This window comes from Zalophus californianus, chromosome 15 (assembly GCF_009762305.2).
Source record: "Zalophus californianus isolate mZalCal1 chromosome 15, mZalCal1.pri.v2, whole genome shotgun sequence".
In the NCBI taxonomy this organism is placed as follows: Eukaryota; Metazoa; Chordata; class Mammalia; order Carnivora; family Otariidae; genus Zalophus; species Zalophus californianus.
Genome location: NC_045609.1, coordinates 65,471,285 through 65,489,177, shown reverse-complemented (window position 1 = coordinate 65,489,177; position 17,893 = coordinate 65,471,285). Strand labels below are relative to the sequence as shown.

The window sequence follows — 17,893 nt, the reverse complement described above, 5'->3', positions numbered from 1 at the left end:
ATGCTTAGCTAAAAGCATCTTTCCTTTGATTTCCCAAGGTGGAAGTCATTCTTCAGGGCCCTCCAAGGACGTAGCAGAGGTTCCCCCTGCATAGCCATCGCCATATCCAGGCAGTGACATATTATATCCCTAAACCTAGGCTAAGTACGCTGAACCCTTTAACAACATGGGTTTGAACTGCACAGATCCACTTACATGCAGATTTTCTTTTTCAATAAATACAGTCCAGTGCTGTAAATGTATTTTCTCTTCCTTATGATTTTCTTAATATTTTCTTTTCTCTGGCTTACTTTATTGTAAGAATACAGCACGCAATACATAAAATATACAAAATCTGTGTTCATTGACTATTTATGTTATCAGTAAGGCTTCCAGTCAGAGGTAAGCTATTAGTAGTTAAGTTTTTGGGGAATCAAAAGTTATACATGGGCTTTTCGACTGTGTGAGAGGGTCAATACCTCTAACTCCTGCGTTGCTCAAGGGTCAACTGGAATATTTTTAATAAAGATGTGTATATGCGATAGAGCCAGTTAAAGTGAATTTGTTCAAGAGACAGAACTCTTTTCTGTCTTTCAGACAGAAAGCTGAGTTTGACAGTTGGGGCTGCATCTGCTAGAATCATATACTCTTTTTGGAGACTCAACAATAAAATTATTGCTCATTTACATCACTGTTATTTTCCCTTTTGGGATCCACAGGCACTGTGATATTCAAAGCTTTTACTGTGGAGAAACACTGAGTTTAGTTCTCTCACTTGTCTGGTAGATGGACATTAAAATCAGTGCTATAACGTTGTGTGGGCAGAGGCATAATAAATCAAGGCAAAATAGATCTTTATATTTTTTAGCAATACTCTTCTTTCATATGCTCATAAATGACCAAGCACATAAATCTTTCATTATAGAAGAATTGAACTTAATTACCATAGATTTGTTGGCAACACATTCGTTATAGGCTGAGTCTGAGTTGACTGTGTGTCCCTCATAGCACGGTGCCTCATACCTTGACAAGCGAAGGTTTGCCGAATACATGAGGAATTAAGGATGTTTTTTGACACACCCTCCATGCTTCTTAGAATTGTCTTTGTAGTTGCATTCTACACCAGGGTTCTAGACATCAAAATAAAATGCCATTAGCACAAAGCAGGCTACCTATGTCCAGATTACACTAAGGCTTGGGAATATCTTCCCGAGTCCCCTGATGTGGAGCAGGGAAGGTCCAAGCTATGTGTCCAACTGTCTGAGATCCTTTTGTCCTTATAGGGGGAAGCATGCATCATGGGAGCAAAGAGGATATATAAGAAGCGAAAATCAGAGCGTAAGTGTATGCAAGGAAAATATGCAGGAGCTATGGAATCTGAACCCTGTGTCTGCACAGAGGCTGATTTTGACTGGTAAGCTTTGCTGTTATTCCGTGGAGTCATTCCGTGTATCAAATTCACATGGGTCTTAATGAAAGCTGAGATTTGAAATAATAGTAGCATACACCTATGCTCTCACAAGCCTCATATTCTTGTGAAATTACCTCTTGAAGACAACACGGTTTATTAGCTACGTGCATGTGTATATGGAAAAACTAGGAATTTCTTCCGACTGAAAGAGGATTCATAAGATGGCTGATAATTAGCTTCACATATCTCATAGATCTTAGGACAAAAAAAGAGTCCATATCCACCCTGAGTTGCTTCAGACAACAACACTGAAAACAATAAGTTGACTTTTTAGACAGCAAATATATCCGTGCTCAAGGTAAAGTCTTCCTAGATTCTTGGTTCCTCTTGGTACTGGAACAATCACCTTATAAGGCAGTAGATTTGCTGTCCCTGGAAGTTTTCAGTCAGTGGTTAGTTAGCTGACGATTGCTTGTGCAAGGTGTGGAAGACTTTTCTGACTTCAGTGCAAGGATTGATTCAGTGGTGTTGGCAATCTGTGATTCTGTGGACCTGGTGGTACAGAAGACTTGTCCCTCTTCCGGGATTCAGCTAGTATAAACTGGAAAGGACTAGATATTTGAGCACCCTAGCATTCTTTCTATAGCCTTTGGTAAGCAGAAAGCTGGCCTATGAGGTTGGTGCTTCCCTTGCTCCATTCTAGGTTGGGGTTTGGCCTTCAGGTGAGGTTGGAAATGATTGAGGATGAGTAGGTGGTAACTCCTTGCCTCATCTCCATCTCATTTAATGCCTTTTTTTTCTTCTTTTCTTCCTTTTGCTTTAAATTTATGTATATGTTTTGGTTTAGAGAAAGCAATTGCTGAATATATATGTCAATGTTAAATGATTGAAACTTAGCCCACATAAGAAACCAAGTCATTCTTTTAATATTGGATATCTGCCTGTATAGCCGTAACAGATCACTTATCTGATCATCAGAATATCAGCGAGTGGGCTGAGATACTGTGTGCAATACACATCATATGGCTTAGAAAAAGTAAGTCTTCTCTTATGGTAGACCTCTGGAGACATTCTCTGAATAAATAGTCCTGTGCAGGCCTGCCAGAATCGGCCACCAGTCTTCAGTCTGATAACCCAAGGCTGTTCCCCTCTTGTTAGTAGACAAGGCTAGCCAAGAGCCAGTGCTGTATCTCTTGGGCTCAGCCAGAGGGCAATAGAACTTCAGTTACATTGGAGCTCACAAGGAATTCTGCAAGGGCCTTCCCAGCTGTAACTTCTGTTTTAGCTAGTGCACCATTATTAACAATGATAAAAGTATCCTATCTCTGCCCTACCTTTCAGGATTGACACCCTGAAATGCAGTCACAGGGAAAACTTCCATGGAATTTTAAAGTCCTTCATCCCATCCCTCTTTCTGACTGCTTCTCCTTTATCCCCTCTATTCAAGGAGAGTTTGTAAAGGAGGTTAACATTTTATCTTAGTCATTTAACTTCAGCCTTACCATACAGTCGTCCTTTAGTAAAGAGCAAATTTATGCTGGTAGAGAAGCAAAGAGAAAAAGTGAGATTAGACGTCCGATTCCCCGATTTTTCCTGAAAATACTGTTGGGGGGGGGCATCTTTTCTACAAGGTTCCAAAATAAGCTGGTCTTTTCTTGTTGTCATTGTCATGTGTTGTGTTTCTTTTCCAGTTTTAAGCTAGTCTAGAGTGAAAGGAACATGGGTAAGGGAGGCAATTTGGCTTCTCCCTTCCCTTATCTCTCACTCCCCTACAGTCTTGGCCCAATTCTTGTATTCATTTGTGATTGGAATCTGCTACTCATCCCACTAACTGAAATGTATTCTGAGAAGTGGGTAATGAATCATAAATGAGGCCATTGTAAGGTTTTCTGGTCAAATGGGATTTTTATTTAGTGCATGATTTCTAAAAATATTTTGGAAGACTCACCATGACCTTGTTGAGTCTCCACCTACAGTAGCTAGAGCTTCGGTGATTCCACTTGAATGCAGTGTAATAAAAGGTGGTTGTCACTAAATGTTCCCTCTAAGCTTGGCTGTCCCCTGGACAGTCCCCCAGATGACCTTGCCTGCCATTCTTTAGCATTTGTAAAGTAATTCCCTGAAATGAACGCCGGGTGTCCTGTAGGCAGCATTTCTGAAGTTTTCCTATCCATGCCATGTTGAACCAGCACCAAGTGCAGCCGATGTGTGCAGAATTCTAAGTGCCAGCTGCCTGGTGACAGGCCCCTTGGCTAAGCCTGTTTCTCCCTTCCCGCCCCTTGTGTGCCAGCATCTCACCTCCATTACACAGATGGGCCAATTCATACTACTGCTTGCTGGTTACTGTCTACGATTTGTCTGTGCATGTGGGGGTGCAATTTGTTGTCATCCTCCGTGCCCAAATTCTTCCTCCAGAAGCCAAGAATATCAGGCCATGCAGAGGTCCCTGGAGGCAAGAAAGAGAAGAGATGGAGAGAAGAGTCTTTGACTCTTTCCCAACTACAGAGAGGATTTAAAGCAGTTAGTCCCAACTGACGATGCTAACTGACTGGGACAAAACTTTTCCTTGGGGGAGTGCCCGTGACACCCCTGAAGGACATTTCCTTTTGTGCTGTGACTCTGAAGCATATGGAGCATGCACAGAGAGACCTGGCTCAGCTATGCTTAGTAGATCCAGATGTCTTGAAAGAGCACTCCAAAGACATCACCAGTAATAAAACTGTGCCACGTGTGGCTGTGTTTCTTCAGCGATGTGTGCACTGAGGCTTGAGCTTCCACCGTTGCCTGCTTTCTAACTGCAGCTTTCTTGGGGCCCAACCACCAGCAGTATTGTGGACTCTCCTCATGAGCACGTAATCTACTCTCTCAGCCTAAAGCCGTTTACTTGGAATTATTGGTCATTGAGCCTCCGTCTCTACACAGGCTTCTCTGTTGCTTTCACGTCAGCCTTTCTGGAAATGGGTCTCGTAGGATATTGTCATGGGTAAATAATTGATAGATATTCCACAGGGGAAAGAACAGTTGCATTTTTGGAAAGGTATTGATTCAGTGAATTCTTGTTTTTTGACTCATTGGCTAGAGTAGAAGCTGGCTGTGTGCTACCATGAAACTGTTCTCAGTAATTTTGCCACCTACTGAAAGGTCTCTCTTGACTCTTTCCCCCACAGTGACTATGGGTATGAGCGACACAGCAATGGTCAGTGTCTGCCAGCATTTTGGTTCAATCCGTCTTCTCTGTCAAAGGACTGCAGCTTGGGACAGAGTTATCTCAACAGTACTGGGTGAGTGTCTGAGGTGGTGACCTTGAGAGGTCAACCTCCGCTGTTTTTCAGCCGGTGTTAAACTTACAGAATTACATCTGATCGAAGACCAGGTCTTTTTCATTACAGCACAGTGATTTGTTTTTGTTCCTGTTAGTAATGCAGCTCAGATTTGTATTAATAGTGCAATTTTCATCTGAGAATAAGACTTCAGTTGCAAATAAAGAAACAAAACCGGTTCCTTGGATGAAGATGATGATGATAATCTATACATTTCTTCACTTTTTGATACTTTGTTTCCGAACTATTTCTGTGAACTCCCTTTCCCCGCTCACTGCATCTCTGTGAAGGGGGCCAAGTAAATATTTCATAGGTGCATTTCCTATTTTATAGATGCGGAAGATAGAGCGAACAAAGAAGCTCATTGACTTTTCAAGAGTACCCTGCTGTTAGTTGAAATGGGTTTCATTTTTGTCCTATGTCCAGTCTTGATACGTTTAAGGCATACATTCTGAGCTTTAAAAATATGGAATCAGATTCTAAAAGTTTGTGTTTAATGTTTTGAGTTGTAGGGCTTATCCAATATTATTTAAGAAATAACATAGCAGGGGCGCCTGGGTGGCTCGGTTAAGCGACTGCCTTCGGCTCAGGTCATGATCCTGGAGTCCCGGGATCGAGTTCCGCATCAGGCTCCCTGCTCAGCGGGGAGTCTGCTTCTCCCTCTGACCCTCTTCCCTCTCGTGCTCTCTCTCTCTCTCTCTCTCTCTCTCTCTCTCTCTCTCTCTCTCTCTCTCTCTCATTCTCTCTCAAATAAATAAAATCTTTAAAAAAAAAAGAAATACCATAGAAAAGAAAACATTTTGTGACCACAAGTGGAGTTGATGTTTATAGACTTTAAAAATATTTTGTGGAACTTATTTGGATTCAAATTCAAGCAGTATGTAAAAAGACATCTTTGAGCCATTTGGAGAAATGGAATATGGTCTGGTGATTAGGTAATGTATTAATCAGGGATTCCCAGAGAAAGAGAATCAATAGGAGATCATATAGATGTATAGATATTATATATATGTGTGTGTGTGTGTGTGTGTGTGTGTGTGTATTCATTATAAGGAATTGGATCACATGATTATGGAAATGGCAAGTCCAAGTCCCAAAATCTGCGAAGTGCCTTGGCAAGCTGGACGCCAAGGAGAGCTGATGGTTTGTTTCTAGTCCAAGTCTGAAGGCATGAGAACCAGGAGAGCTGATGGTGTAGTTCTGACTAAAGGCTAGAAGGCTCAAAACCCAGGAGGAGCCAGTGTTTCAGCATAAGTGTGAAGGCAGGAAAAAAGGCGAATTTCCAGTTTAAAGACAGTCAGGCAAAAAGAATTCCCTCTTGCGCAGGAAAGGGTAAGCCTTTTTCTTCTATTGAGACCTTTAACATATTAGACAAGGCCCACCTACATTGGGAGAGCAATCTGCTTTACTCTGTCTTCTATTTTGAATGCTAAGCTTATCAAAAACAACCCTCACAGAATCACCCTGAATAATGTTTGACCAAATGCCTGAGCACACATGGCCGAGTCAAATCGACACATAAACTTAACTATCACAGGTAATACTAGGTTATATCTAGGTATAAATATTTATATTATATTTATTGTATTAACTAAATATAGTTATATATTTGTGTGCAATAATGGTATTTTGGATGACTAAAAAAAAGAAAACTAATTATTTAATTGTTTAATTATTTATTTATCTGTCAGAGAGAGCGAGCACAAGCAGGGGGAGCAGCAGGGGGAGAGGGAGAAGCAGACTCCCCGCTGAGCAGGGAGCCCGACACCACAGGGACTCGATCCCAGGACCCCGGGATCACAACCTGAGCCAAACGCAGACGCTTAACCGACTGAGCCACCCAGGCGTCCCAAAACCTTATCTTTTAAAGATACATGATGTATGACATTTGTTTTAAAATGCTAAAAAAACAGGTGTTGAAAATCTTTGAAAGTGAATTAATGGAGGGCAGGCGTATTTATTATACTCTTTCCTCTCATTTGTGTATATTCGAAAATCCTGATCTTAAAACATGAGAAGGAGAGGAACTAAGGAAGGGAGGTAGGAGGAAGGGGGACGCCTCACCAGCAGGCCTGTCCCATTTGAAAATTGCTCTTCTCATTTCTCATGCCTGTGGCAGGACAGAGGTGAGGACATCCACATTTCCATTTGTGTGCTTCTGTATTTGAAATGTTTAAAAAGTTTTTTTTTTTTTTAAGATTTTATTTATTCATTTGAGACACAGATACAGAGAAAGAGAGAGAGAGAGCATGAGCAGGGGCAGAGGCAGAGGGAGATGGAGAAGCAGGCTCCCCGCTGAGCCAGGAGCCCAACGTGGGGCTCGATCCCAGGACCCTGGAATCACCACCTGAGCCGAAGGCAGACGCTCAACCATCTGAGCCACCCATGTGCCCCTAAAATGTTTTTAAATTAAGAAAATAAATTACCATAATAGCATATACTACTCTTCTAAAGGAGGGAAACAACACAGACTTGTACCCTCAAATGTTCTTATCTCTATGGTTAGGGATTCCTAGAACTTTTGAATATAGGAATAAGCTGTGACTTATTTGTGCTATAACATAAAACCCGAGGAAAATACAAATGACATTTTTACAGCAGTGGGTCAGTGAGGCCTTTAGCATGCAGCACCGTGGGAAACCAGAAAGGGGGCTGCTGAAATGAGTACACTTAATGGTGAAGGAGCGCCGGAGAACTGAGTTTCACTACTTGCATGCACCAGCATGTTTAGACATTGTAAAGGGCACTGGGAATCCCTAATGCTAGTCTCTGAATTGATTTTTTTTTTCACTAAGTCAAGCAAGTTAGATCATTTTTTCTTTGGTATTGATGAGGGGAGGTCCCAGTACAGTGGGGTCTAAATTATTCCACGTGCTACTCAAGTCACCCGAATAAGGCAGAGTGTAGGCTATGACCCTCACTCTTCAGTATATTGAGAATACACACACACACATTTCAGGCTACCCTTAAATAGTTTTCCCCATTCCTTTGGTAAACTTAGTATGTGAAATTCAAGTAAACCCTGACTCCTATAAAATAAAACATCAGAAATGATTAAATCATAATAAATAATCTATCCAATGGGATTTTTTCATCTATGCCCTATAAAATTAAAATTTCAATTAAAAATGTGATTCAGCAGGGGCGCGTGGGTGGCTCAGTCGGTTAAGCGGCTGCCTTCGGCTCAGGTCATGATCCTGGGGTCCTGGGATCGAGCCCCACGTCCGGCTCCCTGCTCAGCAGAGAGCCTGCTTCTCCCTCTCCTTCTGTCTGCCACTCTGCCTACTTGTGCTCTCTATCTATCTGGTGAATATATAAATAAAATCTTTAAAAAAATGTGATTCAGCAATAAGTGTTCAGATAGATAAATGTTTGTCAATGCAGTGATGTTTATTAATCACAGAATCACAGGATTATTCCCTAGGGCTCACCTCCACTCTCAGAGTGTTGTTCATATAAGTGGGTATTACATGATAGCGTATGACCCAAAAAAATTTTTGTAAAGTTACCACATCTACTGGTTTCATCTGTTCCATTCAGACGTTTTCCAGAAAAGCATCCACATCAGTGAGTGAGCTTGTGTAAAGAAGAGGGATAAATTCCAGCCATCAGCAGGGAGGATGGAATGCCTTGCTCTCAAAAGCGAGGTGCTCACAGGTGGAGGAGTGATCACCCTCACAGGGCCCTGTGGGCTAAAGGTCGGGGGAGGGGTATGAATAGTAACCCCACCGATGGGCATATTGCCTCCTTATACATTCTGCGTTAAGGACAAGAAGACCCTTAGCTGGTACAGGTGCCTGAAATCATCTTCAAAGAAGACCTCATCCCATCAAATTCCTATTTACTGTGTCTGTAGACAACTCAAAAGTTGGCAAGAGGTAAAGTATAGATGAAATTGGAAAAGAATGCAATGTCCCTCCAGCCCTTCACCCCAGAAGCCCTGGGCTGTGTGTGGACTCAGTGGCATTTCATGAGCACAGACTTAGTTTTTAATGTTGTAACCACTTTACTGCTGCCATTGAACATTGAGCTTTTCACTTAAAAATATTTAATTATGAAAAATATATATACATATGTTTTCTGTTTAAAAAACCAATTTAGGGGCCCCTGGGTGGCTCAGGAGTTAAGCGTCTGCCTTCGGCTCAGGTCATGGTCCCAGGGTCGTGGGATCAAGCCCCACATCGGGCTCCCTGCTCAGCAGGAAGCCTGCTTCTCCCTCTCCCAATCCTCCTGCTTGTGTTCCCTCTCTCGCTGTGTCTCTCTGTCAAATAAGTAAATAAAATCTTTAAAAAACCAATTTAGATCATCACCCCCTATCCTGCCCCCTTTTCCTGCACAACTGTGATCTCTTTGGTATGCATGCTTCCAGACACTTTGCATTTGCCAGCAAATACTTATGCCGAGAAAAAATATACAAAATTAATTTGGGAGGTTGTTCTTACATTTCATTTCCTACTAGATATATTATTTTTCTATTTTGCTTTTCATTCAGAAATATGTCTTAAACAACTTTCTAAGACAGAGTATATAGGGCTATCTTCCATCTAATTTCTTTTAATTTGAGAGTATTAAAGCACCTGGTATTGCTTCGTCATCCCCTGTCATGGACATTTGGGTTATTTTCTGTTTTTAGCTGCTATAAACATTGTTGCAATTAACATCCTCCTACCATAATAATTGTTATAAAAACACACAAAGATAATTGGATTCTCTTTTGGCAATTAGAAGTGTTTCAGCTAACTTGTAAAGCAAATCCCACCCAGCCAACTGCTTACTTCTTAGACCTGAGGATCCAGGCACACCAAATATTTCCCCAAAAGGATTAAAACACTAGCCTCTGGCTCACAGACTGCCAGGAGTCCCACACATTACAGATTCGTTTGTATTAACTGCCATCCTCCTTTAAAATACAAATGCCAGTGGATTCTATAAGGGAAAGCTGAGTGGGATTTCCCAAAGTAAAGTAAGGAAGGTCACTTCAGGCAGAAGGTGTAAGATGATCCGGCTGAAAGGGTCAACTGATGCCAGTGCCTGGAAGTCAATCATAGGCTAAGGAGCCACCGTGCACCCTCAGTCTCTCCCCTGTCAGCTTTAGCCATCTGTGGGCATCCCATGCTCTATCAGTATGGATCCTATAGTGGCATCAGGCCAGGATGAAGTACAGAGGAATCACAAGGGCAAGGTCAGCCTGCGAATAAGAGCATCCATCTGTTGTACTCCCCAGGCGCCCCTCTTACTTCACCACACCCCTTTCAGCAGAGCCCATAGTGCAGATATGCATCAGAACTTGAACTTTTGAAAGGGCCTATTGAACGACTGCCCCTTGTCAGTGAAGTTTAACAAGCAAATCTCCCAGCAGCACCTTCTGAGAGTTTAGTTCAAAGCATCTAGGTGAACCTTCCTTTTCCTTTTATTTTTTGTAATACCTCACTTTATAAACGGTTATGGTTGCCTTCACAGTCACCTTATTACCCTGGTATATATAGCAGTGTCCGCAGGTTTGCTTACTTCACCAGAATGGAGAAAGTCTAGCATCGGTTGTTATTATGCCTAATAGAAATACTATTTTTGGGAGATGCCAACATTTTTATCAGCATTTCTATATAGACATGAACAGTCATGCAACTTTTGTTTTAGTTCTTGGCTAGGTCTTAGAAAAGAGAGTTGGAATAAGAGCTGAAATGAGTGCAAAATGTTCCTCCAGGAGGCTGGCACTACCTGTCCTTAGTCCTCGGCCCTTGGTCCAGTGGCGTCTGATTTCTAGGGTTCACACCATGGAACCACATGTGAGCGAAGTTCTTCCATGTTCTCCAGTGTAAGCTCCCTGCCTTTGCCCTCACACCTTCCCCACACCAGTCCATGGAAAGCCAGGAGGCTGATACCGAGGCCACAGCCTGTTATGGGCAGGAAATGAAATATAATGGGGTTGTTTTGTCTGGTGAAAAAGAGTTATTTTAGAATGAAACAAGTAAGGGTTTTAAATGACTTCTGCCATTTACTGTTATCTTAGCAAGTGGCTTCCTTTCTTTGAGCCTTTACCTCTTACCTATAAAATTTTGCTATCTGCTCTTGATACCTGCTTTGACTTAAATGTGGCACTGTATATAAAGCATGTAGCCCAGTACATAGCAGATAGTAGTCACTTTGCAAAATGCAGATACCATCACCAATAGTCATCATCTAAGGGCTCCTCTAGAGTGAAGTAAAGAAGAGGGGATTGTTGTGTATCTATAGTCCTGACATTTATTTGACCCTTAATAGTCACTGCAGCACTGAGATCTAGGACATATTTAATCTAAGCCCGTTTTTTTTTTTTTTTTCATCTGTAAAACAAATGATCACCTGCATACACTCATAAAGTCACATGATTAAAAACTATTAGGCATCAAAACATGTGTGTCCCTCTCCACCACTCAAGGCAGATAACACATTTACCTGATGAGTGAAAAAGTTCCTTTTGTCCAAATAGAATGAAATCAGTATTCCTTCGTGTATTTTCTTGCATTTTAGTGCTGAAATTACCCTAAATTTGTTTCTCTTTGTTTCTCCATCTGTGTCTATAAATATCTCTGTTTGCACACACACAAAGCACAATCTCTAGTTGTACTTATAGATGGTTAAATCTTGTTTATATGGTTTTGGATCCAGGGAACATGCTGCAAATTCAAGTTGCTAAATTAACTAGGACATTGCTTGTTTCATGCCAACTGAAAAAGATTCTGTAAATATAAAATAAAGTGGGCATTGGGCTGGTTTATTATAAGAAACCAAGATAATCTTCTCAGGGGACAGATTTCTTCTTGCTATTAAGCTAGAGATATTTCTAGATGTGTTAAAAAAGAATGTGTATAGAAATTTCTGTCTATGGAGTTTCTTTTGAGAAGCCATTAATCCCTCCCAAAAGAATGTGCAATGACAGCTCTTATTGTCCCTCAGGGTTAGTTTCTTAATATACTATGAAGATATTTACTCAGGAGGCTTAAAAAAGATTTTTAGCATTAATTTTAGCGTTAATTTTTAACATTAATTCAGTATCTATGTAAGAATATTTAGTGGGTCTAGGAAAATATATATATATATACCTAAATTCTAGCAAAATGGTAATTCCATACTATCAACATACATTTGGAATGTTTTAAAAATGCTTTATAGAAACATACTCCTTTCTGTATCAGCCACGAGAACATTAGACGCCAGCTAACCTGCCATTGCCCTAGAGTTGCTATTTCCAGGGGCTTTGAGGGTTGTCTGTGGTCTTTTCCCAGATGACCCCACTCCTGTGCCTGGAGGCGATTTTGATGTTCAATCTGATCTGCTCAGCAAGATTTGTTAGCGTGCATCGTGGAGAATAATCGGTCTGAAAAGTGGTGTATGTGTTTACAGTCCACAGAAAGGAAACCACTTGCATAATTTACAGACAACACAGCAGGGGCCCGTGTGGAGGTTCTCTAGCAAAGAGCCATGTATTGTCACAGCAGACACTCAAGAAATGTTTGTGGCTATGAAGTTGACTCTTTAGAGCACCTTGCTTAGATATGGTTTTCCATATTTTCATGGGATGACATTGGGGTCAGGAATTGAAGAAGAAGGTGAATGTTGCTATGTGGAGACCTAGATTCTCATGTAGCTGTTGTTGCCCGTGTCAGTGGTGTCGGCTATTCTCATCCAGGTGGTATGGCACAATGGCAAGAGACACCAAACTCAGTCCAGAGGCCCAGAGCCACTGATCACCTCCCATGGTAATCAGGTTACCTTGGCAAAATCTAAAGTGTCTGCTTTTACTCATGTGAAAAATGGAGGGGTCGTATTGGATGATCTCTGCTATCCCTTCAGACTCTGACATGTCCATGACCAATTTGGAATAACTCAGTATTAGGATTCCTAGGACTGTAGGTGCTCAAAAAGAAGGAAAATTTCTTTATATAAATTAGTTGTACAACTCGTTGACTCAGATTGTGGATTCCATGAGTCATTCTCATGATTCTTGATTTTAAGTCATTTAGTTTAGTGTGGCCATATGTCCCATTTCATCAAGTTGACATTCAAAATAAAGTCACATTCCATTTACTAGTCAAAATAAAAGACTTGTGCTTCCACCCTGCCTAAAAAAAGGAAAATTTTGTCACTTCACCTAGTCTCCTCCTGGTCTCCTAATCTCAAGGTTGCTTACTCACTTTAAAGGAAAAGTCCTGAGAACTGTTCCTTTGAAGAGAGAAACTCGTAGAACCTGCTCAGTCAGCCATGGAACCACATTCTTTCTGAATGTTAAGGTTGTTACAGGTGTTAAGTTAAGGTGTTAAGGCTACTACACAGGGTTTTTTGTTGTTGTTGTTGCTGTTTTTGAAACATGGGCACATTGGGTCTAGGAAGATTTTAAGTCTTAGTCATACTCTGTAGCCACAGCTAGTCCCCTTCTCTATCCCTAAGGCTTGCTCCATTATTTGTTTTGTTGAGGGTTGTAACACAGCACTTTTCCCTTGAAAGCAAAGGCATGTAGTACGATCCAAGAAAATAAACCATTTAAATTCTTCACATTGTGAGCACAAACGAGGGACACCATAGCTCAGTGACAGTAGCTTCAAGAAGACCTACAGTCCCAGCTCTAGCTTGGTCATGACGTGTGATAACTACTCTAAAAAGGCAAGAGACAACTTCACAGAGAAACATGTATTCTAATCTGATTTTTAAAGAATGAATAAAAGCTTGACGGGAGGAAAGAACACCCCAGAAAGAACGAACAGCACAGGAAAAAAGAAGGCATGCAGTCTTGAATATGGCCTGGGCTCAGGAAGCATGTTGGGAAAGAGCTGAAACTGGACAAATGAACTGAGGAGAGATTGCGGACTGTATTTAAAACTTCAACCTGACGCTCTTTGAATAATCCCACGGGAAATTGTGAATGCATCCAAGAAAGAAATTGATGTGGTCCGATTTGATTTTAAGATTATCTTGGCAATAAGAGTGCCACTTCTATTTTCTGGGAACTTGCTGTATAATAGCAAGTTGATGTTTAATACTTTAAATACTAACTTTTTAACTACTGATATTTTAGTATTTATTAAGTTTCTAACAATGCGCCAGACTTCAGGCTAAGCCCTTTTCAATGCAGTATCTCATTTAATCCTCCCAAGAATGTTATTGAAAAGATTCTGTAATTGTACCTATTTGATAGTCAGAGAACCCAAGCATTAGAGAAAGGTTGGGTAACTGCCCAGGTTCATACAGTAAGTACCTGAATTTAAACTCAGGCAGTTTGGTTCTACAACACTAGTTTTAACCACCAGGGCAGTGGTCTTTAATTCTGGATGCACGCAAGAATCACCACGGGAACTAAGAACAAAAACAAAAACACACTAATGCCCAGAATTCTCAATAAAATCATAACATAATTAATTACCAATTAAATCAAGACCCCCTGGGAGCAGGATCTTGACATCCATTTCTTTTAAAAATTCCAGCAAGTGAATCTAAAGGACAGACAGGGTTGCAGTCTACTGAGCTAGACCATACTGTCACCTTAACATACAGTGGATAGTCATAAACATCCATAATCCACCACCACCCCCAAATCACAAGAGAAACCAAAAAAACTACTAAATAACAAAATCACAGACTATGAAGTCCTTCATGGCTTTTTTCCAGTTTTACACTCACAAAGAAGAACTATGGCCTTGATCTGTGTTAAGACTGGCAGGAAGCACAGAAGAAAAACCAAAGAAGGTGGGGGTAAAAAGGAAAAGGTGACAAAGGGGTTTCGGGATGGGAAGGAAGAGAATGGTTGAAGTTGGGGCTGTTGAAGTAATAAGACACTATCTACTGATGAGTGGTCGGTAATATCAAAGGCACATTTGCAGAATGTTTCCTTTTCAGTAATTGTACAAAGATCCCCTTGCCATTACAATGCACTTTTCTTGGTGAATTGAAGAATGCTTTACCAACTAAATGCATCCCAGTAATATTCAGAGCTTAGGTCCAACATAATCATAAGTTGCCTTGTTATTATGGAGGTAGCAGCCCCATTTAATAACATATTAAATGCATTATTCATTTATGTAACTCAGACCCAGGGACAGCTGCTGGGATGAAAATAGAACCATTCTGTAATGCAAAAAGCAGGTGTGTACTTACTTGAGTAAATGAACTCTGTATTTCTGCACAATTTTCTTCTAAATTTCAGGGACAGGTCTGGTAGGGCTAATGTGATGCCATTTTCATCCAGGAAATAAAATAGTTTCAGAATGCTTTTTAATGAGCGCTTTAAAAAAATTACCAACAGTCTTCTCTGTGGCAGAATCCCGGGGGGAGGATGGATTCGTGCTTAGGATTTAAGCAGAACTGTTGCTGCAGGATTCAGGAACGCCTGAGGCAATGATTGGTCAGAAGGGCGACAAACAAAAGGAATGTTCTCTAGCTGATGATGCTGGTGGTGATGGTGAGCCCATGCCTCTATAGCCACTCACCAAAACAGAGTCACAGGTGTGCTTGGATGCTAAGTGATTAAAAATCATAAGCTACCTTTAGTTTTCATAGTGCCTTGCCTCTGAAACACGCAGGGAGTTTCTGATGCCCAAACTCACTGGGATGCCGTAATTACTATGTGACATTGCTGGTCATTTTCTTGCTACCATTGCTGGTACCAGAATGTCAGCATTCTCCAGTGCTGGCACCTTTTTATTTTTTCCTTCCCTCTCCCACCTGCTATTATTTTCTCTATTAATCAGCATGCACTCATAAGCACCTACAATGGCTTTACGTAAATAGTAGATGGAATGATTTTAAACATGCTCAGGCTTAATAATGACCAATGGAATGAGTAGGGATCCTAGTGCAGGAGCAAGGAGTTCCAGGCTGCCTGAAGGGCTGGGTGCTAACTCCTTAGTTGCTGGATTGTGAAGAGAAGCAGGGACTCCAAAGATAAAGATTAGTCACGGCTGGTTCATGAGGGAGGTGCTTGAAAGGTTCGGGGGCAGAAGTAATAACAAACTGCTGCGCAGATATTGCAACACTTAAGATAGCACAGTCATCCCACTGTGGACCTCCTGATTATCAGCTTTGCATGTCCCCAGGGACAAGGATGCCCTCAAGGAACTTAAAGTTCACAGTCACACGCAGGAAGGCAATCATACAAGGCATAAATGGGTTCCTATCAATAAATCATAAGGATCCTTTAAGAGTTTAGAGGAGACTGGGAGCAAGATGGCGGAGGAGTAGGAGACCTGGGTTTCGTCTGGTCTCAGGAATTCAGCTGAATGGGGATCAAACCATTCTGAACACCTACGAACTCAACAGGAGATCGAAGAGGAGAGTAGCAACAATTCTCTGAACAGAGAAGCAACCATTTACTGGAAGGTAGGACGTGCGAAGAAGTGAATCCGAGGCGATATTCGGGAGGATAGACGGCGGGGGAGGGGGCCTCCATCGGCCGCTTCTGGCAAGTGCTAGAGCCGCGGAGCACAAAATCGGACCTTTTAGAAGTCAGCTCCGCTGAGGGACGTCGCTCCAGTGGCTAAGCGGCGGGTGGAACCCTCGCGGGACAGTATGGTCTCAGGAGCCTCGGGGTCACAGAAAGACCGGGGGTGCCTGAGTGGGCAGAGCTCCCAGGTATCGGAGCGGGGAAGCCGGCTGCAGAGACAGAGCCGAGGCGCGGGCTCTCAGCTCGGGGTTGCCATAAACTGTGATCCGCGGCCCAGTCGGGCCACTGCTCCTCCAGCAGGGACCCAACAAGCGGCAGAGCCGGGGAGACTCCCCTTCCTCCCCCGGGAGGAGCGGCACGGGAGCGCACCGCAGGGATCTGCTGGGTTTGGAGACTCCACACGGGGTCGGGTGCCAGACATAGAAACGCTCGGTCACAGGCCGGGTGAGCACGGAGTGCGGCCGGATACCGGGGAGACGGGAGTGCTGCTTTTCTCTGGGGGCGCACTGAGGAGCGGGGCCCCGAGTTCTCGGCTCCTCCAGGTGGAGATTGGGAGGCCACCGTTTTCACCCTGGTCCTCCAAAGCTGTACCGAGAGCTTTCAGGGAACAAAAGCTCCTGAGAGCAAACCCGAGCAGCTTGCTTAGCCCGGACCAACAAGGGCGGGGCAATTCCGCCTCCAGCAAAGACATTTGGGAACCACGGCAACAGGCCCCTCCCCCAGAAGATCAGCCCAAACAGCCAGCAAGCCAAGACCAAGTTTACCGATCAAGGAGAACGGGAGAACTCCAGTGCTAGGGGAATACTTCACATAGAATTCATGGCTCTTTTACCATGATTCATTAGTTTTTCAAAGTTAATTTTTTTAACTTTTTTTTTTGAATTTTTCTTTTTCCCTTTTTCAACCAACATCTTATCAATCCCTTTTTTAAAAAACATTTTTTATTTTTCATTTTTAGAGTCATATTTTATCTCTTCATAGTAGTTACCCTTATTTTTGGCATATATATATAAGTTGTTCTCTCTTTAAAATTTTGAGATACGGTTTCTTCTAACAGATCAAAATATACCCAAAATCACTAGTGTATGGCTTTGTTCTACTCTCCTGCCTGATCACATTCACTCCATTTTTTTTCTTTTCTTTTTCTTTTTTTAAATCTTCTTTCTTTTTTCAAACAATTTATCTTATCAATGCCTTTTATAAAGTCTTCTATAATTTTCATCTTTACATTCATATGCCATCCCTTCATTGTATCAACCCTTATTTTGTACATATATAAGTCTTTCTCCCGTTAAAATTTTAGCAGGCACTTTCTTCTAACAGACCAAAATACGCCCAGAATCTAGTGTGTGGCACTGATCGATGCACTAGCCTGATCATATTTGAAGATATTCTGGTTTTTTGTTTTGTTTTGTTCTGTTTTTGTTATTATCTTTTTCTTCTTTTTTTTTTTTTTCTCTTTCTCTTTTCTTTCTTTCCCTTTCGTTTCCCCTGGTTTCAGGTCTTTCCTGATATGTATAGAGTATATTTGCTGGGGATGTTGTTAACCTCTTAGCATTTTATTCTCTCATTCATCTATTCTCCTCTGGACAAAATGACAAGATGAAAAAAATCACCTCAGCAAAAAGAACAAGACGTAGTATCGTCTGCCAGGAACCTACTCAATACGGACATTAATACGATGTCGGACCTAGAGTTCAGAATCATGACTTTAAAGACACTAGCTGGGCTTGAAAAAAGCGTGGAAGTTATTAGAGAAACGCTTTCTGG

The 17,893-nt window shown here is 41.8% G+C and overlaps 1 protein-coding gene across 5 annotated transcripts in view; it reads left to right on the top strand.

Moving 5' to 3' along the window:
• SORCS1 (sortilin related VPS10 domain containing receptor 1) overlaps window positions 1-17,893 on the top strand; it is a 562,053-nt gene that overhangs the window by 462,262 nt on the left and 81,898 nt on the right. For all 5 annotated transcript variants that reach the window (XM_027596992.2, XM_027596991.2, XM_027596990.2 and 2 more), the window contains exons 16-17: window positions 1,263-1,393; window positions 4,558-4,671. In XM_027596992.2, the coding sequence (XP_027452793.2) occupies window positions 1,263-1,393; window positions 4,558-4,671 (245 nt within the window). The remainder of the gene's footprint in view (window positions 1-1,262; window positions 1,394-4,557; window positions 4,672-17,893) is intronic.